We start from the raw sequence: 25,752 nt of genomic DNA, 5'->3' as shown, positions 1-25,752 counted from the left end.
CTTTAAATTTTTAAAACGCATTAGTCGTCAGTCTTGGGAATAAGATAATGCATGTCTGCTCCAATTTTGTTAAGGCATCATGCAGATGCCACTTTAATACAGTTGCCAGATTTCTGTATAAACAAGGTTTTCGTATCTGGATGTGATACAGCATGAGGCTGTTAGGATGGCAATGGGGCCTTATCACACAAGCCCAGTTTCTAGCTTCTTTGCAAATGCTGGTGAGACTGCATTGTCAGTTTGATAAAATCTTCAAAATCATCAGCTTTCATTTCCAATTCCTGGCCACCACTGGGACATCTGTTCAATAACTGCTCATAGGTAACAAGACCATCAGAATCCACATGAGGGAGAGACTCAAGCTATTAGAGGTGAGAGGGGGGATTAAGCCAGGGATGGAGTAGGGGAATCACTCCACACTCAGGTTAATTTTAGAATTAAAGAGGTGCAGGAATAATTATAACCCAAATTACATTTTTAAAACTAAATTTTACATTGTTTTAAATTGCTTCCCAGAATTTAATTAGTGTTTACACTGATGGTCTAAGAAGGGGAGCTTTATTGTCTGTTTAGTTGTGTTCCCCAAATGTGTCTCAGGTCAGTGCTCCTGGACCAGTTTTCAGTTTACTGTGAGGAATTGCTTTTTATCCTCAGGACTCTGCAGTGGAGGAGATGACAACATTGCAAGATTCCAAGATTCCTGAAGTCCCTTTGGTGACAAGTAGTTCTAGTCACGTCTTTATCTCCTCTATTGCTGATCTAAGAATATTACAAATCAGTCAAATAAGATTTTGTAAACTACCTCTTTAAGGAAAGGGTTACACATCATTAGGATTCTTTAAATGAATCTGTCTAACATCAGATTGCCTTACAGCTAGTTTTATAGGGTCATTACACATTGAAGCATTTAGGACAACTACTCCTAGATATTTTACAGTTACAAGGTTACAAAACTTCTGTTGTTACCCGCCACATCATTTGAATACACACTGCCTGACAAAAAAAGTGAAGCACCCAGAAGGAAAGGAGAAAACAAAATGAAACTTCATGGGTGAGAGGGTATGTGCCATTATTTTGGTGCTAATGAAATGGAGTTAAATTTACAAAGAACTTGGAAATATGAGCTCCTTACCAGTATGACGCTGCACTGCTCTGGCCTCGAGAAATGCACTAATTCGATTGGGAAGCATGTCATAAAGCTGTTGCAGCTTCTGCTGTGGCAAGCTGATCATCGGTATCCTAGATACAGACACTGGGACAAAGATAGCATCTGAGGTGGCCCCACACATGTTCTATTGGGAGCAGACGCTCACCATGGGAGTACCTCAACATCGAGCAGCCAGTTAGTTCATACACATAAATGCCATGTGTTGAAAAAAACTGTCCCGTCAAAAAATTGCACCATGATACTGTCACATGAGGATGAAAGATTCTCTGCTTTACTGTCAGAGCTCCCTTGATCACTAACGGCCTTGATGTGAAGTCATATCTGATAGTTCCCCAGACTATGATGCCCAAGAGTAACACCACTGTGCCTCTCCAAACATTTAAAGGGTGGCATCTCTCCCCAGGTCACTACCATACTCAACGATAGTCATCTGTAGAAGTGGAGAACTGTGACTCGTTGCTGAACACAATGCTTTACCATCCCTCAGTAGTCCATGCTTCCCAGTCATTGCCTGATTCAAAATGCAGTTGTTTGTGTTATGGTGTTAAAAGCTGAGCATGCATGGAATGGTAATTCCATAGTCCAGTTGCTGCTGGTCTCCAACCAATGATGCAGCATAACACAATATGTTGCAGGGAGCCCATTAGCTGTTTTTAAATAGCAGGTGAAGATGCGAGCACATTATGACACTCTTGGTGCCCAATAAGGCACAAGTGGTAGTTAGATATGGTCGACCAGAATGTTGTCGATGCATACGCATGCCCACACTTCCTTTACAGCCCAACATGAGGCCACTCTCACACCTGAATGCCCCATAAATCTGGATATTCTGTGTTTCAGCCGGCAGCCAAACTGAGACCCAAAATCTCAGTAAAAGCTGCTGATAGTGCTGTCTCTTATGAGTACATGGTATCTCCATTTCCTACACAGTGATCACTGAACACCTGGCACTGTTCACATCCCCCCCCCCCCTTACATAGGTAACAGCACTAAAGCCACTGACACATTTTGGTGGTTCTTATACCTGTCACAGAGAATTATAAGTCTAACTATTTACATACACATTGATGACGGGCCTGTGTATGAAGTTAGACTGAATCCAGCCATGTCTGCTGGGTGCTTCACTTTTTTTGGTGTGGCAGTTATTTTTAACAGTAAGCAACCATTGATGCTCCCTTTGGTATAGTTGAACATCTGTCAATTTCTTCATGTTCAGAGTGATATGCAGAGTTCTATCTACTAGAAAGCTATAGTGCAGTTGCAGATTGATGTTCCATAAGTTCACCAGTCACACCACGATTTAAAGAAAATTCATTATGAAGCTCCCATGACAGGTGAGATATTTAAAGATAGCTCTCATTGTTCGCTTCTTGTGAACTACTATCAAGTTCATAGTGAACATACTTTTAAACTTAAATGATGCGCAGAACATGCTGCTGTCCCTAACAGTTTGTGAATTTTAGTATAATTAACCTTTTTAGCCTTCAGAAAGCTGGTGACATTTTGACTCACCTATTTGGCAGAGTATTTATATTTGTTAATAAATTGAGAGACCTTATTTCTGGTCCGTGCCTACTTTCAGGAGGCAAAATGTGTAGTATTGCTGTTAAACACATTTATTTTGGAATATGGGCAATACAGACATATCAGTGAGCATCAAACACAAATAAAAGTAAACAGGACACATTACCTGCATCTCAGAACTAATAATTCCTCAGTAGTGAGAGATATGTTACCAAGGTTAAAAAGGAAGAGCCAGTCACTCACACCTAGGATGAGGACGACCCACTTGTAGTGTGGAAAGGATATACATTATACTTGTTACATATTTTAAAGCCATGTAAGAAAAAAAATAACTATACTACATTGCCCCTTTACAACACAGTGGCAATAACAATGGAAGGAGGGAGAAGTGAGACATGTAAATGTTGGTCTTTACTCTCTTGGATAACACTCGTGTGTGATCTTCATTTGTATTGAGACTGCACTTTAAGCGCTTTATCAGCAGCACTCTCACCCCTTTCCTTTTCAAATTGCTTACATAAAAATTAAATAACTGATACTGAGCAGTAATGAAATTATAGTTCTGTTTTCCTTTGCAGGTGATAGATATGAATGAATATCAGAAATCTCGGTTTTCTGCTAAAGTTATAGAATCATTGTTTAATACTGTAACAGACAAAAAAATAACAATACTTGGATTTGCATTTAAGAAGAATACAGGAGATACACGGGAGTCTCCAGCCATACACGTTTCAACGACATTACTAGATGAAGGAGCAAAGTTGCATATTTATGATCCAAAGGTTTGTACTGTAAATATGCATTTTGCATGCATGTTGCTTACAGATTATACATTTTTAAGGGGCCTTATTGGACTGAGTATGCAGCAAAATTAATGCTAAATCCATCTTCAGTCAGATGTATTATTTTTATTTCACATTCTGTTTGCCTCCTGTCATATCAATAAGAAAGTACTCTTTACTTTGTAAAGCTTCATAGTTCTTGTTTTATAACTTTACAAACTTTTATGTTTCAAGGTAAAAGTATAAAATTTTCTGGACTTTCATAACAAGCTACATTTGATAAAACACTTTTCACTGATATTCAGTTTCACAATAATTGATTATATGATGGATTAGTGTTCTTGTTCAGTATAACAACCCAGCATTTTTATTAATTTAGTCTCCCACTTGTTTGTCACATGAGTAGTTGGAGTAGCACTTAACTTATTCTTCCTTTATATATTTACTAGCCTCCCCCCCCCTCCCCCTCCCAAGCTTCATTCACGTATACATTCCATACATATGTTGCACACACCTTATCCTTCCCCTTCTCTGTGTCTCTCTCTTTCTCTCTCGTCTGCTCACCCTTCCAACTACCTATCCATCTCCTCCTCCTCCTCCTCCTCCTCTGCTTTGTCCCTCCTTCCTGCCCCTCCACTGTCTGTCTCAAACTGCCGCAGCTGTGCCCATCCACACATGTATGCTGCCCACAAAACAAGTTGACAAAGCAGGCTGATACTGCTCTTATACAACACCTCTGTCATGCCAGGACACCTACACATCAAGGGACTGTTATGCAAAGCAGTTTGATTAGACAGATCAACACTGCTCCCACACTACATACCTGTCATGCAGGCCAGCCTATACACCAGGGGATGAAAAAAAAACCTGTTTCCTACATCTCAGCTCCTATTGGAGCTTGGAGGCTATAAACCCCAGAGTGCTGATACTCTTGCAACCTGCTGTGTCTGTGTCAAAATCAATGCAGGGATTTAGGAAGAGATCCTGGAACTGCGCACACACTCGTGATGCACGCCGCAAAATATGTTTGCCTCTCTTTGTTCATGTAGTCAATAATTGTTACACGTTTCCTTTCCTAACTACCTTTAAAATTTTTATTCTTATTAGGCTTACAGTAACTGAAATCCACCATTTAATATATTGACAAGATGTCAGGTGTTTATTTCTCTTTATTCATCTGTGGGTTCTTGGTGAAATATTGTAATAACCAAACAAAACAGTTCTTTAGCTTTGTTTCACAAATGTCTTTATTACTGTACGACCTAGGTTCCAGGTTATTAGCCCAGTGTCAATACGCAACTGATACCAAAGATGAGAACCAAGCAAAGATTAACATGTCAACTTTAATCTTTCAATTTTAGACTTAAACTGTAAACTGTCTGTGTTGGCAGTACAATTTAAAAATTCATTAGGACAGCATTTACCAATTTTACCAGATTAGTTTTTTTCTGAACATTGTTTAGATGAAAATAACAAATACAAAGTAGATGTAGAAGTCTTGCACATACATAGTAAGGATGCAGAGCTCACTCAGAGATATCAGCAACTAAGAAACAAATGTATGTATCCCCACATTTATTATTGAATGAACGAACAATTCAATTATTCATTCCTTTTTAGACAATGTTACTACTCTGGCATAGAAGAAAAATTTGTGTCTTCATTCATGAGTAGATAATGACGAAAGATTCCATTCCTGTGCATAGCTCTAGTCCAGTGTATATTTAGTCATACTTACGATAAATGCTGTGCTAATGAAGATGTGAAATGAAATGATCTTATGACATTTATTGGCCTATCCTCTTTGGGGTTTGGCTGCCGTATTGCAAGTCGTTTTAGTTGACGCCACTTTGTTGACTTGCGTGTCAATGTTGATGAAAATGATGATGGACACACAACACCCAGTCCCCTGCCAGGAATTGAATCCAGGCCCCCTTGCATGGTAGGCGGTAACGCTGCTGCTGCGCAATGGAGGTGGACTAATGAATATGTAATTCCATATATAATTGTAGCAAAACTAACAACAGAGATAACTTTAAAATTATACAATTAACAGAAATATAATTGCTTGGTTCTCATCTCTGGTATCAGTTACATAGCAGAGACTGTTCCTATAACTCAAAACCTACATTGTACAATAAAGATTGTGAAAAAGGGTTTCATTTATTTATCAGTTGTTTATGTTTAGAGGCATTTCAGCAATGTTGTCTTAAAAAAAATTCATCCAAAATTATCAAAATTGAATGTCTGTGGCAAATAGTCTTTTTCTCAACTAATGAAAAATCCAGGATGGAATAACAAAAATTGATATGATAAGGATAGATTGCTGCTCACCATGTAAAGAGAGGCTATTGAGCATTTTATTTTGGACAAAAAAGTCTTTCCAAACTAGAAAACACATCATCGTGCCAGTCCGTGATACTTCGTCTCCTTTAAATACTGCGTTTCTGTGATTCTGTTCAATAATGTGTGGGTGTGTCTAGATAATGACTCAGTAGATTACAGGCTCTTTCATAGGAGACAGTTCCAGTTTCTGGCTTCAGTATGAAGACGTACTTTCTTGATAATTCTCACTGCATAATATGAGATGCAATTACCATGTAATTTCTTTTTCTTCCCTCTGTTTATGAAGATTCTTATTCACAGAACATTTATTTTAAAATAAACTTTAAATTCCTTTTTTTAACAGTCTGTGAGGAAATATATTGGTAGCTTAGAACAATTTTCATAATGTGCCCTCAAGATAACCAAGTAAATAAAAGAACAACATGTATACTTCCAAAAATATTCACAACATTATTACTTTCATTGAGGTAATGTAGATAACTGCATTACTTTTGTCACAAATGCACAAGAGAAAATATCTCATAGCTGGCGTGCTGCCTTGTCACTTAGTGTTCTAGCCAACTGTTACCATTTTTGGCAGTAACTGATGTTGATGCTTTGTATTAGGTGGAACCTTCACAGATTCTTGAAGACTTGACACATCCATCTGTCACAGAAGAACCTGAAAAGGTGAAGAAATCAATTGAGATACATAGTGATGCATATACAGCAACAAAGGGAACGCATGCTATAGTACTATGTACCGAGTGGGATGAGTTTGTTGTAAGTATTGATAGAATTACCTGTCTTTGATATCATATTTTGAAACATGGGTTAGTTTGATGGTACGTGCACATCCACACCCATACCCACATCCACGTCTTCCTTTCCATACACCATACCTTTTCCTCCAACTTCCTACCAATTTCTTGCACTCCTTACCCATTTCCTGCTGTCAGATGCCCCTCCTCTTGTACAAGCACTTTAAAACAGTTGCATGAGAATTTTAAAATGTGGGTTTTTCTTGTAGGAGAAAAGTTTTCATGTAGTGGAATAAGCCTGTAATTATAAACATATAAATGTTAACAACTTAATTTTATAAACTTCTGCATGCCATAATACTTTCATGCTTAAGTGCTCCCCTCACAATTTTTGTGCTGATAGTAAAACTCATTATAATTACTATTATTGTTGTTGTTATTGTTATCATTATCATTATTATTATTATTGTTATTATTATTATCATCATCATTGTTATTATTTCTAGACTCTTGATTACCAACGCATTTATAATGGAATGATGAAACCAGCATACATATTTGATGGACGGAAAATTTTGGATCATGAAGCTCTGATGAAGATTGGTTTCCAAGTACAGACAATAGGTAAAAGACTTTCACGACCAGTTGTATCTCGAGTGTGGGGCAGTACAACACAGGTTTAAATAAAGACTGAATGTGAAAGTGACATTGCATAGATGATCTTGTCAGACTGAGTAGTATGTTTCAGACAGAAAGCAGGTCAATTTTCCTGTAACTTGTGCCGTATGTGAACACTTGTTAGCATTTAAAGACTTATTTTCTGTATAAAACATATAACTTAAAGATGTATGTTGTTCATTGTATATTAATCATCTACATCTTTTACACTTTTGTATAGGTGTGTTCTGTTGTGTTATAATTCTTGTTTTCTGTCTTTTAATGATCACTGTTGCAACTTGTGGAGATAATATTCATTTAGTTTCATAAAGATCTAGTTTTTGCCTGCATAGTAGCACACATAGGTAGTTTTATGTTTATTGTTGATTTCATTTTGTAGTTTTTGTGGTCAATGTAACTTTCATGAATGACACTACAGGTGTCGTCGTCATAACCTTCGTAGCACTTTTGTTTCAGAAAGTGACTGTAAGTGACAGGGCACTGATGGAGACAGCAAGCTACTAGCCCCTCACCCCCATCCTCTCCATTATATTTATCAAGTGCCCTGTCATAATCCTCATGCGATTTCCATCATATAGACTAATATTTTCTATCCCCCTTTGCCATTGCTTCCCCTCTCCCTCAATCTTCACCTCCACTTTCTGGTATAAGGCTAGAGGAAGCAGAGAGCACAAGTTAAAAATGTTTATATGCACTTTCTCCTTTCATATTAATCCATTATCTATGTTACCATTGAGAGCCATGAATGTGGAGTTTAATGATTTACTTTCATTCTGTGCTTTCAAGGTGGTGGTAATTTCTATGGGAAATTGCCTTTGCCATACAGAAACTAGAGCAAGATACCATCAGTATTATCAGATATATAGCATAACATTTTAAAGGAAAGTATTCTGTGTGTACTTCAATATAAATTCCATTTACACCTAATAGTTTCACAATATATTTTAGCTATTTATTGTTCCTTCTCTTTTCCTATAGTGGAATTAAATTTCATTATATAAAACCACAAATATAAATATTGACTGCTGTCAATTGATACTGTGATTGAAGTATCATCTCATTTAAAATTGATTCCTGCTTGAAGTATTTGCAGTATTTTGAGGACTAGTTGTCAGGGTACTTGTTTATGGGACATTTAATTCAAAATTTCCCCACTGATCAATTTCTTAAATAACAAACTAGTTTTGTCCTCTGACCTACTGCAATATTCTTTGAAGAAGGCAACCCTTAAGAGAGTATTATGTTAAAAAGAAATGATGTAGAGAAGTAAGATCTTCATTGTGAAAACGTGTTATTCATTTGTTCCCAGCTTCTTTGTACATGTGTTGAAAGCATTTAATCATATAATAAATGTACTACAGCAAGACAAATATGCATTTACAAAAAATATTATAGAATGAAAAGTATTTAATTATATGTGTGATTTTTCTAATTGTTAAACTTGCTTTTTGTAGACTTCTTCATGTGTTCTTTTGATGCAGCAACAAATAAATGCCAGTGATCATTATGTACACATGAATCTGTAATATTTACTCTTTAGTTGAGTGAGTCTTTAGATGATGTAACTACCATATTAATTTGTGTGTGCTAAAAGCTGCCATGTTGTTCAGGAAAATATTTTGTATGTGGTATTTCAATAATGAAAATATCAAGATAGAAACAACCACAGCAAAAATGAGGGAAAGTAACTAGTCACCTGCAGATAAATGACAGTACTTACAAGTGGGTGTGTGGTTACCTCTCGCCATATTTCATTTGTGCTAGACTCATAGATTGATCTTGCTTGCCTGATGTTGGGAGGATTGGGGAGTGAATGACAGCATCAGCAAATAAAATAATGCAAACTTCAGATATCAAAAGCTAAAGTTTCTGCACAAGTCTATACAACAGAAATAAAAAAGAGAATGGATCCATAATGATATGATAAAGAATGTGAAATGCATCTCGGTTTATTGTTACTACTGACTACTTGAAGTTGACGGAAAAAAATATTTTTAATATTTCCGATAGAGCTGGCAGTCATTCACAACCCTCTGTTCATCCAGCATTCACATCTTTCTTCTCAGTTATTCTTTGTATGTGATAGTTCTGTACTTCAAGTTAAGGCAGCAATCTGAATTTTATTTTCTTGAGTGTGCTTTTGTGTATCCATTGTTGTTAAATTTTGTAAACATGACTGAATTTCATATTAAATTAGGCCAGTTATGATACTGTTCTGTTACACTGCTATACTTGTACGATTGATCATTCCATAGCAGAAACCTTCAGTTGACAGTAGCATACTTAAAGTAACATAAAATGTTTCCTTGTTAGTTCATTTAAGTGGTGATGGGCATGGGATAAGTGCTACAGTTAACACATCCAGTGTTGATTTTATGCATGTAATCTGATCCTGGCAACTGGGATTATGCATTTTTCTCAGTGAGGTTGATCTCCTCCCTACCCTCCACCCCCCACCCCCACCCCACCCCCACACCAACTTATCTGCATAATTTAACAACCTGTGAATATAATACATGTTCAGCTATATGAATGACTTACTACAATTGCATCATGCATTATAACTTTTATGATTCTATTCACAGCTGTTATTTTCTCAGCAACTGTAATATATATTCCAGAATAAATGTCTAGCACTTGTGATAAGACCACGGAATTGGCTTTGAATTATTGATACCAAAAATGCCATCCATAATCTCATTTGCCAGGTTCAGTCTTGTGGAGATGTCTCAATCTGTGTCAAACGTGAAAATCAAATGCAGTTTTATGTTGTCCGTTTTATTTATTAAATTGTAAGTGACCATGTAATTTGTGCATTATCTGTAACTGTGCAAATACATGAATTCTAAATACATTTTGTTAAAATTTTTCTCGCTTATTCCTCAAAATGAACATTGTTATTGAGGAATACTGACCTAAATTTACATTTATGTTCTTCCAGTGCTGCACATTTTATCAAGACGTTCTTAATTCAGTTCTGTATTGGGCCTGATATTTCATAAATGTGTGCTCTTAGATGAACTGGGATAATCTTATGCCAACAGAGAAGCTGCTTAGTGCAAAAAATGTGTTCCATAATTTTAGTGCATTTGATGAGGCTGTTCTTATAGTCCTTGTAAGAGACAAGGGTAACTTTGCCTCTATTGCTCCATGTGAGGTACACCACTGTAGGAACTTTACTACCAGTTGTTTAGCATTATACACTGATGAGACAAAACATTATCACCATGCTCACTGTGAGACTGCTGGCAGGCGACATGGAGAGGAAAGCAAATAAATGGAGCAGAGATGAATGGGAAACCATTCCAGCAATGATATATGAAGCTGGTAGACTGTTCACATGCTCCTGTCTTGAGCACCTGTGGAAGTGGTTGAACAATGATGAAACCATGAGTAGGCAACAAGTTGTAGGATGCCCACACCTATTCATAGAACATGAAGGTCAAGGGCTTTCCCACTCTGCAGGATAAGTGGTGATATGTGTCAGATCGGATGACAGAGTACAATGCTGGTGCAGGCACAAGTGTTTCAGAGCACACCATTCGGGACAGAATGTTGAAGATGGGGTTCTGTAGCAGACGAGCCCTATTCGCGCTTGTATTAACCAATGACATTACATTTGCAGTGGGCATGGGATTATCAGGATTGGACCACAGATCAATAGAAACATGTCGTCTGACCAGAAAAATCCTATTTCTTGTTGCATCAGGTCGACAGTTGTGTCCGACATGCTGTTATCCAGATTAACAGCTGCTTGAAACATGCACCATGCCACAGATTTAGAACAGAGGGAGTAGTACTGTGCTGTGGAAGACATCCATGTTGAATTCCAGTGGGACCTGTGGTAGTAATCAAAGGCATTGTGACAGCTGTGAACTCTGTGAGCATTATTGCAGGCCATTTGCATGACTTCATGCGTGATGCCTTTCCTGATAAGTGGCATCTTGTAGCAGGATAATCTTGGCCAGGATCTTGCTGTGGTGTGTTTTGACAGTAAACTCGCATTGATGTTTTGGCTACCAAATCCACCTGATCTGAACCAGATGGAACATACATGGGATGCAATATGGTGTCAGCTCCAAGCCCACAAATTGCCAGCCAATAAGGTACGGTTATTGCACAACCAGTGCTCATACGTACAGTTCCACATACCTCCAGAAACCTACAAGGAATTGTCCAATCCATGCCAAATAAATTGTTGGTGTATGGCACTCCAAAGGTGCACCAACACACTGTTAAGCAGGTGGTCCTAATGTTATGGCTCATCAGTGTGTGTTTATTATAGAACGTTTTAGGAATAAGGAAAATTGTATCACATTGATTACCAAAGTGATTGTGCTGTAATGTACTAGTTCAGTTACAGTCATCTGAATGCACACACAGCTGTGAAAGATATATTTGTGTAGACACTGTTTACACAATCAATAGATATTAGTTTCAAAAATACAACTGCTAAGAATATTTTAAAAAGTTATTACGTGTAAAACCTTCCCAGGGGACACCGCCTTATCAAAGGTACCTTCAGTGCCGGGCAGGAGGGTTTGCGTGCTCCGATGAAGTCAAGAGCTGTGTCGGCAGTAGCGTAGCTACTGGCAGGGTCACTCAAGCTGGAGTGCTCTTGACAAAGGAGTCAGACAAAGTGTGTCCCACAACATAAGGCAGGGAGGGCTCTATAGGCGTAGTGAAGTCAGCTTCCCTAAAGGAGTAAACTTCATACAAATCCTGGTCCTCCAAGTTGGGGGTTGGGCAAGTGGCTAACAACTCTTTCCTGTAAAAAAAACTCTTGTTCAGGAACCTCAGAGTAAAGAAGCCGGAGGAATTTATGAACGACAACATGGTACTGTTAAAGGCAAACGAAAAAATGATGTGTTTATTGGAACCTGGAACGTACAATCGCTGTACAGATCGGGGGCCCTGAGGTCACTGCTAGATCAACTCAGTAAAACCAAAGCAGGCATAATTGCCCTACAGGAAATACGATGGACTGGACATGGAATTCTGGATAGGGGAAGCTGGATAATTTTCTACCATGGTTCAGAGAGTCATCATGAATTTGGTACAGTGTTCGCGGTAAGACAAAAATATAAACACTTAGTGAGTGGATTCACTGGAATAACATCTAGCATCTCACATATGTGATTGAAGACCCGATTCTCAAACTACCCATTGATCAATGTATATGCACCCACAGAAATATCAGATGACCAGGATAAAGACACCTTTGAGAACCTCAAGAGAACTTATGATAGATGCACTGTGTATGACACTAAAATAATTATTGGAGACCTCAGTGCACAGATTGGTAAAGAAGAACATTACCTCCCATTAATAGGAAAGCACAGCCTCCATGAATACACAAATGACAATGGCCACAGAGTCATTTAGTTTGCACTGTCACATAACATGACTGTAGGTAGCACTATGTTCCCACACAAAAGGGTTCATAAAGCAACATGTTGTAGCCCTGATCAGAGTACCCTCAACCAAATTGGTCATGTAATTATTGATGGCAGACATTCCTCAAATTTACTAATGTATGAACTTACAGAGGAGTTAATGTAGATTCAGACCACTACCTTGTAATTGCGAAACTAAGAGCTCGAATATCCAATGCAAGAAAAGTCAAAGGAACACCTCAAAGTAAGTATATGGTATCGAAGTTAAAAAATGAAGACCTCTTTAAAACGTATTCTGCGCAAGTTGCTGAGAATCTTGCAATATACACCCCTAGTGTAAGTGATAACCTGGATCAGGAATGGAACACTTGCAGTGATGCAGTCATTAAAGCAGCAGAAGTAGTGGTAGGGAAAGAAGGAAAACAACCAAGGAATTCCTGGTTTGATGAAGAATGTAAGAGAAAAGTCAGGAGAAAAATCTGGCATACAGGAAAATGCTTGAAAAATCATATACTTGTTTAGCAAAAAGAAATTATCAAGATAATAGTAAAGAAGGGAAGAAACTGTATTGGAGAAAGAAAAGGGAATGGGAAAGAAAGCAGACTGAAGAGCTGGAGACAATTGGGAAAACAAATGATGTTAGAATATTTTATCAGAAAATTAATAGTGAAAGGAGAGCATTTAAGCTGTGCATCAACCTGTGTAAAAGTAAAAATGGGACACTATTGACCGATGATCAAGAGGTATTGAAGCATTGGGTAGAGTATTTCAGTGAACTGTTGGATGCTTCAGAGTCCCCAGTTGCTCCAGAAGGTGATGCCTCCCCCCCACCCCCACCCAAAGAGAAGTGAACAAAGCCATTGTCCCATTGAAGAACAATGAAGCACCAGGGACTGACAATATAACATCTGAGCTAGTGAAAGCTGGAGGAGTTGAGCTAAATCGTATGATCTACAAGACTGAGTGCCTCATCTGGGAAAAGGAAGAGTTACCAGAAGAATGGAATACAGGGATAGTGTGTCTGGTGCACAAGAAAGGAGATCTATTTGAATGCAGCAACTACAGAGGCATAACACTTTTAAATATTATATATAAAGTACTATCTAATATCCTGTTTAGTAGACTTTCACCTATAGCAGATCAGAAACTATCAATGTGGGTTCAAACCAGGAAAGTCAACTGTAAACCAGGTATATACTCTCTGACAAATAGTAGAATAGACCAGTAAATTCAATGTTGGTTTTTTCATTGACTTTAAATCTGCATTTGACACAATAAATTGGGCCAAACTTTATGGGACAATGCGGGAATTTAGAATGCCTGGAAAATTTGTGCATTGAACAGAGATTACCCTAAAGTATCCCCAGAGTACCGTACAAGTGCAGTCAAGACTATCACCTCAGTTTCCCACTCAAACTGGGCTAAGGCAAGGAGATGGGCTTTCTTGCCTACTTTTTAACCTGGCACTTGAAAAAGTGGTATGTGAATCGGGTATTCAGACAAGAGGAACTATCTACTATAAGTCTGTACAATTGCTGGGATATGCAGATGACTTGGATTTAATGAGCAGAACACTTAGAGATCTACAAAGCACATTTTCAGCTCTAAAACTGAGTGCAGAGAAGATGGGCCTGAGAATTAATGAAGAAAAGACAAAGTATATGTATAATGGCACTCACCAACCCTTACAGCCCACAATAACCCTTGATGGATTGACATTTTAGCGAGTGGAATGTTTCACCTATATGGGCTCAAATGGTACCACCTTTACTGCAATTATGGCTGGCGTAAGTGCTTCTAACCGATGCTACTTTGGAATGTGGCGACATTTTAAATCCAAGCTTATATCAAGAGGGACTAAGTGCCGACTTTACAAAATGCTGATACGCCCAGTACTTACTTATGGCTCAGAAACATGGACAATTATGAAGCAAGATGAAAAACAAAATTGTGGTCACGTGAAAGAAGTATACTGAGGAGGATTTTTGGACCTGTATATGCAAATGGGACCTGGAAAAGGTGAAGAAATGATGAACTTTATGACTGCTATAAGGAGGATGACGTGGTAAAGTTCAAAAAGCTGCGTAGACTGAGATGGGCTAGACATGTAATGCAACTCGAGATAGATCCCACAAGGAAAGCCTGCTGCAGTGAACCTGGAGGACGAAGAGCAAGAGGACAACCTAGGTTGAGATGGAGCGACGAGGTTGGAGAGGACACTGCCAGAGTCGGTTGCCATAACTGGAGGTCCATGGCGAAGTCCAGAGAGGAATGGCAGAAAATTATTGAGGAGGCTAAGTCCCATCCTGGGATGTAGAGCCAATGGAAGAAGAAGATTATGTGTAAAAAATAGTTGTGCTGCTGGATATTGTGGTGTTCCAAACAGAGTATTAAAATTTTGTTGTGACTCGATAGGATTAGTCGTAAGCTACATTTTAGTCAGTCAGTCAAAGATGTGGGGTGTATTTCCTGACAGACTTAAATGTGCGGTAGTAGCACCCATCTATAAAACTAGAAATATGCAAACCACTTTTAATTACGGACCTGATCGATTCCTTAGAATCTTTTGAAAAGTGTTTGAGTGAGTAGCCTATGACAGAATGTTGTCTCATTCTTACGAGCAGAATGTGTTAAATGCCTTGTAGTTTGACTTTTCATAATAGGTTTCCACTGAGAAAGTCATACGGGATCTCAAGTGAATTCTTGGCCAAGCTAAACAATAAATATTATCCTGTTGGTATAGTCTGTAACCTTGACAAAGTAACTAATAGTGTGGAACACAAAATATTATTTGACAAACTAAATTTTTATGGCATAAGTAACATCTTTCTCGAACAAATGGCATCATACCATCACAACAGAAAGCCAAGAATCACATTATCAGACTGTGCCACAAGAATGATACTAATCTCGGAATGGCGAAACATACTGTGGGCTCCCACGAAGGTTGCATTAGGATTACTTATTTTAACATGCATAAATGATCTTCTAATGACTTTAAAGAACAGTTCAAAAACTGTAACATTTGCTGCTGACATGAGCATGCTAATCAAGGTCCAAACTCAAATTAGTAGATGCAACTCAGATAATAGTGGACATTCCTCCAAGTAATTCACAGCTAACAGTTGGTCTTAATCTCTCAAAGACTCATATTATACAATTTTAAACAAGCAAAGATGACATTTTAGCACCAGAAGTAGACATCAATAGCCATGTACTGAATGAAGCAGTGTGTGAAATTCTTTGTGGTCCAGTTGGACAAAAAGTTAAAAGGGAGTCAACACATGGATAAAAATTAATCAAGAGCATTATGCCCTTAGAAGCATCTGTCATTATGTTGATCAAAAAACAAAGGTATGATCTTTCTACAGACGTAAACTCCCTGTTCTCTTAAGGAATTACCTTTTTGGTGTAGTGCGGCTGAAGTAAATAAAGTATTTGTTCAGAAGAAGTTATTGTGTAAAGTAGATAACCTCACACCTCGCAGATGTCTTTCTAAGCATTTCCAGTCTGAGCTGCCAGTAGTAGTGGTCATCATGCATGAGGTGTGCTTGCTTGTGTGGATGTGTGTTTGTTTTCTTCGGTGAAGAAGGCTTTAGCCAATAAATATAATTTGTAACAGTCTTTTCATTGTGCCTGCCTGCAGCTCAACAGACAATCTTTACAGTGACTAGCAATCTGTTTATTTCCTAATATTGTTGGTATTCCAACCTGGAGTTCAGCAGAGGAACAAACAGCTTTTTTCAGTGTTATGGCTTCCTCTCTCATTTGCTAGGTTATATTTCACTGTCATAATTACAAAGAGTATTAAGCATTTCAGTTTATTATTGCTACAGTGTATGATTTAAGTTTATATCATTTGCTTGTCTGTTTTTCATGTATAACTTGACTCATTCCATACACCTGAAGGTTCATCCTCTGAATGGTATCTATGGAATACAATGCATGAAGATATACAGTTTTCAACCTTATTCATCATCTTATATTGCTGAAGCGTAAATCGTCGCATACACATTGAGGGCATGATTTTAATTCATTGATTAAATGATTTAAATTTATTTCCTAATTTAAACTAACCCCAGAAAGCCCAGGATGGCATAACAATAATATTATTAAAAGGACAGAGTGCTGCTTACCATAATTTTTGATAATGAACCCAAATAAATTACATTCATTAAAAGCATTTTTACTGGGATTCCAGATGAAAGCTGCAGATATTTCACTGCTCCTTCTAACAGCTATTTTCAGCTAAACCAATTTTACTGAAAAAGTAAGGCTAGAGAACAATTGTGCTCAATTAGGTCAATATTTAGTTTAAAAATGTGCTATTTTAGTTATAAATTGCACTACAAAAATACATTCTTTTATTAACAAGATTTATAATAAAGAAGGTATTTTGAAAGCAGATCACGGCTCCAACTTGCTACATTCAAACTGACATGAAGTAATATAGTACAGTTTGATTGTAACTGAGGAAAAAATGTTCATTTATCCCAGTAGCCTCCTTATCTAATATCACAATGCTTGATATTGAAGATGACAATCTAATTGGGCAACTATTTTACATATGTTGCTAATGAACTGCTGAAATGTGGAAACTGTAGAGAGAGCAACAACGCTAATTGTTTAGCCCCCCCCCCCCTTTTTTTTTTTTTTTTTTTTAAAGACTTTAACTTGTAGAAAATATACTCCAAAAATTATATGGTTGAACAGTTAGTGGCAATGTAGATCCTGCATGATGTTTTCATTCACTATTCACAAATTACTCCAACATTTTATATTCCCCACATAATATTAATTGTGACCTATATACCACATTTAACCAACCAGAAATAATCATGTCGACCAAGAATCACCTTCCAACTGTACAAGGTGTGTCCAGAAACTAAGTAAAGTCTCATTCTACTACCACCGCAGCACTAGCATCACAGTTCCACACATTCAAACTCGCCTCTCTGGTTCATTGTCTTTCCACTGATGTCATTACAGCAGGATTGTGTTGTGTTTACATTTTTTAGTGATCACTCAAAACTTTTAAGACCATCTCTGAGCCTACAGAGTATGAAGCGCCTTCTGTAATATGGTTTTTGAAAGGGAAGAATTCTCAGCCGGTTAAAATTCATCAGCTTTTAGAGATATATCGTGAAAATGTAATGACATGAAATGATGAGAAAGTGGGTGGGACAATTTAATGATGGTTTAGTCGAGAAAGCAATTGAGAAAATTCGTGAAAACAGACAGTTCACAATAAAAATGGTCTATGTAGAGTTTCCAAAGATTTAGAAAATGGTTTTGCACAAGATTGTCACAAATCACTTAAATTCTTGCAAATTGTGTCCCCTTTGGGTTCTGAAAATGCTTATAGAAGTCCACAAAACAAAGTGACTGCAGTGCTTTGACATTTTGTACCGAATACTTTATGTGGGAGATGAATTCTTAAATAGAATTGCGACTGTTGATGAAATGGGTTTGTGAGGTCCCTCCAGAATCAAAACCACAGTTGATGGACTGGAGGTACTCACAATCTCCCCCACCAAAAAAAAAAAAAATCAAAACATTTCTTGCACAAAAAATTGTGCACTGCATTCAGGGCAGACTGTCTGACAACTTCCTTCCCAAAGGTGAGACTGTCAATGTGGTACAATGCTGTGAAACACTGAAAACTTAAGCACTGAATTCAAAACAAAAGGCGTGAAATACTCAGTCAAGGCTCTGTGTTGCTTTGTGACAATGTATGTCCCCATTGTTCTGGTGTCACTCAGCAATTTGGTTGGGAGCAGTTGGATCACCCATCATACAGCCCCAGTCTCGCAACTTCTGACTACCACTTGTTCTTGAACTTGAAGTGTGATTTTGGAGGAAGGCACTATGATAGCGATGGCAGTGCAAAAAATGGGGTTCAGCAGTAGCTGTTTTCATTGGCAGCATCTTTCTATGAAGAGGCATAGAAAAGTTACTTTCCTGCTGTTACAAATGTTTGAACAATTGTGACTACTACATAGACTAAGAGTTCAAGTGATGCTCTTTCTTGTGAAAATAAAGTTTGGTTTGAAAAAAAAAAAATTTTTAGACTTATTTTCCAAAATAGTATTTACTTTCCAGACATGCCTTTTATATGTATATAACAAAATAAAATACCGGATATATAAGATAAGACACTGAAAGGCTCCAAACAGATTACATAATGGTAACAGATATTTCGAAACCAGGCTTTATACTGTAAACCAGCCCCAAGACCATGTGTGTAGCCTGCACACGTAATTCATTGACTGCTGCTTAGAACTGAAGAAACTGCAGAAAGGTGGATAAATTGAAAAAAATTCAGAGGCAGTTTACAGTTTCAAAAGGAGCATTAAGCAACAATTGACAGAAATGGGGATAAGAAATACAATAGAAGATAAACAGGTAGATTGTGGTGACAGCAGAGGATCAAACAGGCAAACCATGTGGCCCAGCAGAAATCCTTGGATAACAAGTGAGATGTTAACTGATATGATGAAAGGAGAAAATATAAAAACTCAGCAAATCAAGCAGGTGACAGGAAATACACACATCTAAAAAGTGAGTGCAGAATGTACAAAATGGCCAAGAAGGAATAGCTGGACAAGAAATACAAGGCTTTAGAACCGTGTATGATTAGAGGAAAAAACTAATGTTACCTGTAGGAAAATAGAGACCTTTGGATTAAAAAGAAACAGCTCTATGAATATCAAGAGCCAGGACAGAAAGCTGAAAAGTGGAAGGAATATATAGAAGAGAAATGAGCTTCAAGTCAATGTTGTTGAATGGGAAAAAGAAGTAGGTTATGATGAGACAAATTGTGAGAATAATTTGACAGAGGACTAAATGACCTATGTTGAAAAAAGACTCTAGATGGTATTTGCTCAGAGTTATTGAGATCCTTGGGAGGGAGAGAGAGAGAGAGAGAGAGAGAGAGAGAGAGAGAGAGAGAGACATGATAGAATTATTCAACCTAGTATGCAAGATATATGAGAAAATACTCTTGGACTTCAAAAAGAAGGTAATAATTCTGAATCCATAGACAACAGGTGCTGAAAGGCATGAATACATAAGAATGCAAAATTGGCAAAAGCTGACATTGGGGAAGATCAGTTTGTGTTCCAGAGAAATGTAGGAACATGTTAGGCAAACTGACCCTAAGACTTGCCTTAGGTGATACACTTAAAGTGGGCAATCCTACCTTTAACAGATTCTTTTATGTAGATAAAACTTTCAACAATGCTGGCTCAATACACTTTTTGAAATTCTGAATGTGAGAGGAATAAAATACAGGAAGCAAAAAGTAATCTACCACTTGTACAGAAAACTAGACTGGGGTTATATAAGAACTTAAGGAAGCATTGGTAAGAAGGGAGTGAAATATTATTGTAGTACATGCCTGATGTTATTCAAACCATATGTTTAGTGATATCTAAAAGAAATGCAGACATTTTGGAAAGGGAATTATAAATTGATGAGAAGAAGTAAAAACTTTGATGTTTGTTGATGACGTTTTAATTCAGTCAGGGATGGGAAAAGATTTAGAAGAGCATTTGAACAGAATGCACAGTATTGTGAAAAGAGGTAATGAGATGAATATCAATGAAAGTAAAATGAAGGAAACAATGTAGTCAAATTAAATTAGGTGATGCTGAAGAATTAGATTAGGAAATGAAACATTAAAAGTAGTAGACAATTTTGCTATTTGGGCAATAATGTAAGTGACAATGGGCAAAGTAGACAGGACGTAAAATGAAGACCGTCAATAGCAAGATGAACATTCCTGGAAAAGAGAAATTTTTTAACTTTGTATATAAAGTTAAATCTTGGGAAGTCTAATGTGGAGAGCTGCATCAAACCAGTCTACAAATTGAAAAGCACAAGGACATAAATGACCTCTCTTATATTTGTGAAGCAAAATAGTTATTTTTGCTGACAAAACTAAGTTAAAATGGAATACAACTGACATATGTCAATAGGAGTGATTAACATTATTGTATGATCACATTTTAACATAAAACATGGTACCCACAAATCTGTATTAGACAGTGCATAACTTAACCAATAAAGGAAGAGCATAAAGTAAGGACAGTAACTAGCAAAAAATGTTAAAGAAAACAAACTATCAGTAGCCAGACTGATAAGAAATTTAATTGGAAACAACATATTAATGATACGTAGAATAAGAGTAATGTTGGTTTCTCCAGGTACTTTAGTTCAAGATGAGGAAAGGAAACTCATGTTACAACATATTTTGATATCTTAGCTATTTTTGTATGTAGTCTCTCTTCAAGTTTAAAAACATTTTATGTATGTCTCCACAAGCTTTCACATGCCTTTTGCATTCTCAGTTGCCACCAAGTTGTTGAATCAGGCACTAATGTCCTCTCTCAGTTTGTTGTCATTTCCACAGTGCTCCCTCCCCCACAAAGTCCTTCTATTTGGGAAAATGATGATAATCACTCAAGGCCAAGACCAGGCTATAAGGTTAATGTTCAGAAACTACCCATTTAAACTGTTGGAACAAATCCTCCTCCAACTCAGCAGAATGCAAGTGGGTGTTTTTGCGAAGAAGCACAATGTCAATGGACAAGAAATACGCTGCTTCTTTCAAATGGTGCAGTGTAGACTTTGTTTCTTGTGTTTTTCAATCAAACATCCATGATCTCTTCTTGCAAGCACTTTTATTTAGTCCAAATTACATTAAGAATTTGCTAAAGAGTTGATCGTGACATTTCAAGAGAGCACAAGCTCAGTCCATCAATAGTGAACCATCTATCCCACAGATGTTTACAAGGAGGCACTAGCCATGAGTACAGATTTGTTATTCATTAAAGAATTCTTATACAAAATGAATAACCAATAATGCTCTGGAATGTAATAAGTTTTATGTGTCACCTATAAAATTTAGTTCTTGTGGCATGACAGTTCTCAAAACTGACCAAAATGGCAACTTTAGAGTCTTATCCCTATTCTATTTGTGAATGGAACTGAAAAGGGAATGATTAGTAGTGGTACAAGGTACTCTCCAACACACACCATACTATAGCTTCTAGAGTATGTATGTAAATGTAGCTATAAGTATTGTATTTTATCAACAGAGCCACACTAAGCATGCATGTAATGTTAGCTTTCCACATATAAGTAAGTTATTTATACACTAAAACCATATCCAAAAACTCAAAATAAAATAATAATTGAAGTACAAGTACAATTACTCAACAAATATTTGAGATGCTAACTGTTAAAAAAAATCTTGTCATTCTAATTACTGTTTTATTTGCTTTTCTCCAGGTGCTGGGAGACTTTCTTATGGGAGATCATGGCTACATCCTTCCCTGGCAACATTGCTACTGCAGTGCAATAAAGTACATTGATGCATTTATGATGGCACTGTAATGTGTAAGAACTTACATCCCAACAAAAAAAAAAAAAAAAAGATACTGGAATTCATTTAAGTATTTGTGGAGTCAGGTACAGCCCACTTTCTCCCTGAAACTGACAGAACTGTTTCATTCTTCACCTTTTTCTAATTATTTAAATTATAGTGCTGCACACATTAAGATTGCATTGATTTATAATTTTTTAAATAACTAGAGGTCACAGATGGCATGCCTCACGAATGATGAATATAATTTACAATAATTGAGGTGTACTCTTAATTAAGCGACTGCTTGTAATATCTTGGATGTTCTACATAACATGATCTTCAATGTGTTTGAATTACTAACCTGCCCCTATCCCCTACCTTCCAAGACAAATGTATTGAAGAAAACAGTGAAAACCTCACTTGAAGACTTAGAGATTATTCAGTTGTGGCATCAATGAAGTAACCTGCTGTGGCTGCTTCTGCCTGTTAATGTGTGACATGATTCATTCCACATCCCCATAGTCTTTCCATTGTGGTGAGATTTACAGAACACAGTGTGTGAATGAATGAATGAATGAATGATAAGTGACAAACTTAGCAAGCTGGAGCTTGAAGGATGAGGATTGATTGTGGTCAGGTCCAGAACATGCAGTATATTTTGGAGTGCCCTGCTTCTCTGTTTTAGTGTACTACTGAAGATGTATGATGAGAAAATAAATGTGTAAGTGATGTTTCTTAACACTGGGCCAACAAACCGAAAAAATTGATTATGTTAGGGACAGGAAAAAGGAAAAAAGTACAAAGGAGTTATAAAACATTCTTGTCACTTCGCAACTTTGAGAAAACTGGGCAAAATTAAAAGGGTATTTACAGAAGTGAAATAGCACTGTATAATATTATTAGGAATATGTTAGGTAGTGTATTACAAAAGTCTGGAAAGCGTTACGTATACATTTGCTAATAAGTTAAAATGAGTGACATTGTTGAGTTGAACACTCCAATGATATCCCTTTTGTCAGAACCCCAAAGAATGTCTGTAGCACCTTGAAGGTGCGGCAAGCAGCTAGTGCCAAACTGAAGCATTAAATCAGTCCTTAAGCCATGTTTTGTTAGCTCAGTTCACTGCACATTACACATGCTTGTCACACATGTTCATTAAAAATTGTACTCCCCTAAACAGTAACAAGATACCATCTCCAAAGTAATTATTATTATTATTATTATTTCTTTCCTTTCTCAGATGTTATGTCTGGTTAAAAATGGAAAGTGACGCGGACCTTGATCAAGTGTGACTTCCTTTTAACTGTACGGTATATGTTACATTGCATTTAGGAACTTTCGGGTAATTGAACATGTATCAATAATTACAGATTTCTGTAGTTGTATATATACGTTTGGATGTAGTTGTATTGTGTTGATGTACTGGTGGATATTGTGTGGTATGACTCCTGTAGTTGATAGTATAATTGGTATAATGTCAACTTTATCCTGATGCCACATGTCCTTGATTTCCTCAGCCAGTTGGATGTATTTTTCAATTTTTTCTCCTGTTTTCTTCTGTACATTTGTTGTATTTGGTATGGATATCTCGATTAGTTGTGTTAATTTCTTCTTATTGGTGAGTATGATGTCAGGTTTGTTATGTGGTGTTGTTTTATCTGTTATAATGGTTCTGTTCCAGTATAATTTGTATTCATCATTCTCCAGTACATTTTGTGGTGCATAATTGTATGTGGGAATGTGTTGTTTTATTAGTTTATGTTGTATGGCAAGTTGTTGATGTATTATTTTTGCTACATTGTCATGTCTTCTGGTGTATTCTGTATTTGCTAGTATTGTACATCTGCTTGTGATGTGATCTACTGTTTCTATTTGTTGTTTGCAAAGCCTGCATTTATCTGTTGTGGTATTGGGATCTTTAATAATATGCTTGCTGTAATATCTGGTGTTTATTGTTTGATCCTGTATTGCACTCATGAATCCTTCCGTCTCACTGTATATATTGCCTTTTCTTAGCCACGTGTTGGATGCGTCTTGATCGATGTGTGGCTGTGTTAGATGAAACGGATGCTTGCCACGTAGTGTTTTCTTTTTCCAATGTACTTTCTTTGTATCTGTTGATGTTATGTGATCTAAAGGGTTGTAGAAGTGGTTATGAAACTGCAATGCTGTAGTCGATGTGTTACACTGTCCGGGTTATCTGGATACTTCCCACTAACACCAACCTGTCAGAACTTCGGAGATGGGAAATTGCCCTTCAGTATATCCTCTCTTCCTGTTACCCACCAGGCCTCAACCTCCGCTAATTTCAAGTTACCTCACCTGTCATTCAACAACATATTTGCCTCTGTACTTTCGCCTTGACTGACATCTCTGCCCAAACTCTTTGCCTTTACAAATGTCTGCTTGTGTCTGTGTATGTGCGGATGGATATGTGTTTGTGTGCGAGTGTATACCTGTCCTTTTTTCCCCCTAAGGTAAGTCTTTCCGCTCCCGGGATTGGAATGACTCCTTACCCTCTCCCTTAAAACCAACATCCTTTCGTCTTTCCCTCTCCTTCCCTCTTTCCTGATGAAGCAACCGTTGGTAGCGAAAGCTTGAAATTTGTGTGTATGTTTGTGTTTGTTTGTGTGTCTATCAACATGCCAGCGCTTTCGTTTGGTAAGTTACATCATCTTTGTTTTTAGATATATTTTTCCCACGTGGAATGTTTCCCTCTGTTATGTCCATAATGTAGGTTTTTTATGTCGATAAATCCCCTTCCTCCTTCCTTTCTGCTTAATGTGAATCTTTCTGTTGCTGAATGTATGTGACATATTCTATATTTGTGGGATTGTGATCGTGTAAGTGTATTGAGTGCTTCTAGGTCTGTGTTACTCCATTTCACTACTCCAAATGAGTAGGTCAATATTGGTATAGTATAAGCATTTATAGCTTTTGTCTTGTTTCTTGCTGTCAATTCTGTTTTCAGTATTTTTGTTAGTCTTTGTCTATATTTTTCTTGTAGCTCTTCTTTAATATTTGTATTATCGATTCCTATTTTTCGTCTGAATCCTAGATATTTATAGGCATCTGTTTTTTCCATCGCTTCTATGCAGTCGCTGTGGTTATCCAATATGTAATCTTCTTGTTTAGTGTGTTTTCCCTTGACTATGCTATTTTTCTTACATTTGTCTGTTCCAAAAGCCATATTTATATCATTGCTGAATACTTATGTTATCTTTAGTAATTGGTTGAGTTGTTGATTTGTTGCTGCCAGTAGTTTTAGATCAACCATGTATAGCTAATGTGTGATTTTGTGGTGGTATGTTCCAGTAATATTACATCCATAATTTGTATTATTTAGCATGTTGGATAGTGGGTTCAGAGCAATGCAGAACCAGGAAGGACTTAATGAGTCTCCATGGTATATTCCACACACAATCTGTATTGGCTGTGATGTGATATTATTTGAATTTGTTTGGATATTAAGTGTAGTTTTCCATTACTATGTTTAGGAACTGTATCAATTTAGGATTTACTTTGTATATTTCCAATATTTGTAGTAACCATGAGTGGGGTACACTATCAAAAGCTTTTTGGTAATCAATGTATGCCTAGTGTAGCAACCTTTCTTTTAGATTGATATGTCACCTCTGCGTCTATTATCAGTTGCTCTTTACATCCTCGTGCTCCTTTGCAGCAGCCTTTTTGTTCTTCATTTATAATTTTGTTCTGTGTTGTATGTGTCATTAATTTTTGTGTAATG

At 37.1% G+C, this 25,752-nt stretch overlaps 1 protein-coding gene across 2 annotated transcripts in view; it reads left to right on the top strand.

The window, feature by feature from the left end:
• Positions 1–22,103, top strand: part of LOC124794928 (UDP-glucose 6-dehydrogenase) — a 104,245-nt gene extending 82,142 nt beyond the window's left edge. The window contains exons 8-11 of one of the 2 annotated variants that reach the window (XM_047258636.1): positions 3,271–3,474; positions 6,427–6,582; positions 7,067–7,184; positions 21,929–22,103. In XM_047258636.1, the coding sequence (XP_047114592.1) occupies positions 3,271–3,474; positions 6,427–6,582; positions 7,067–7,184; positions 21,929–22,011 (561 nt within the window). In that variant the 3' untranslated portion in view covers positions 22,012–22,103. Of the gene's footprint in view, positions 1–3,270; positions 3,475–6,426; positions 6,583–7,066; positions 10,093–21,928 lie in introns of those variants that run through there. The other variant, XM_047258637.1, reaches the window with a different exon arrangement.
• Positions 22,104–25,752: the final 3,649 nt, after the last annotated feature.

Source organism: Schistocerca piceifrons, chromosome 4 (genome assembly GCF_021461385.2).
Source record: "Schistocerca piceifrons isolate TAMUIC-IGC-003096 chromosome 4, iqSchPice1.1, whole genome shotgun sequence".
NCBI lineage: Eukaryota > Metazoa > Arthropoda > Insecta > Orthoptera > Acrididae > Schistocerca > Schistocerca piceifrons.
This window is presented reverse-complemented; position numbering and strand designations above follow the sequence as displayed.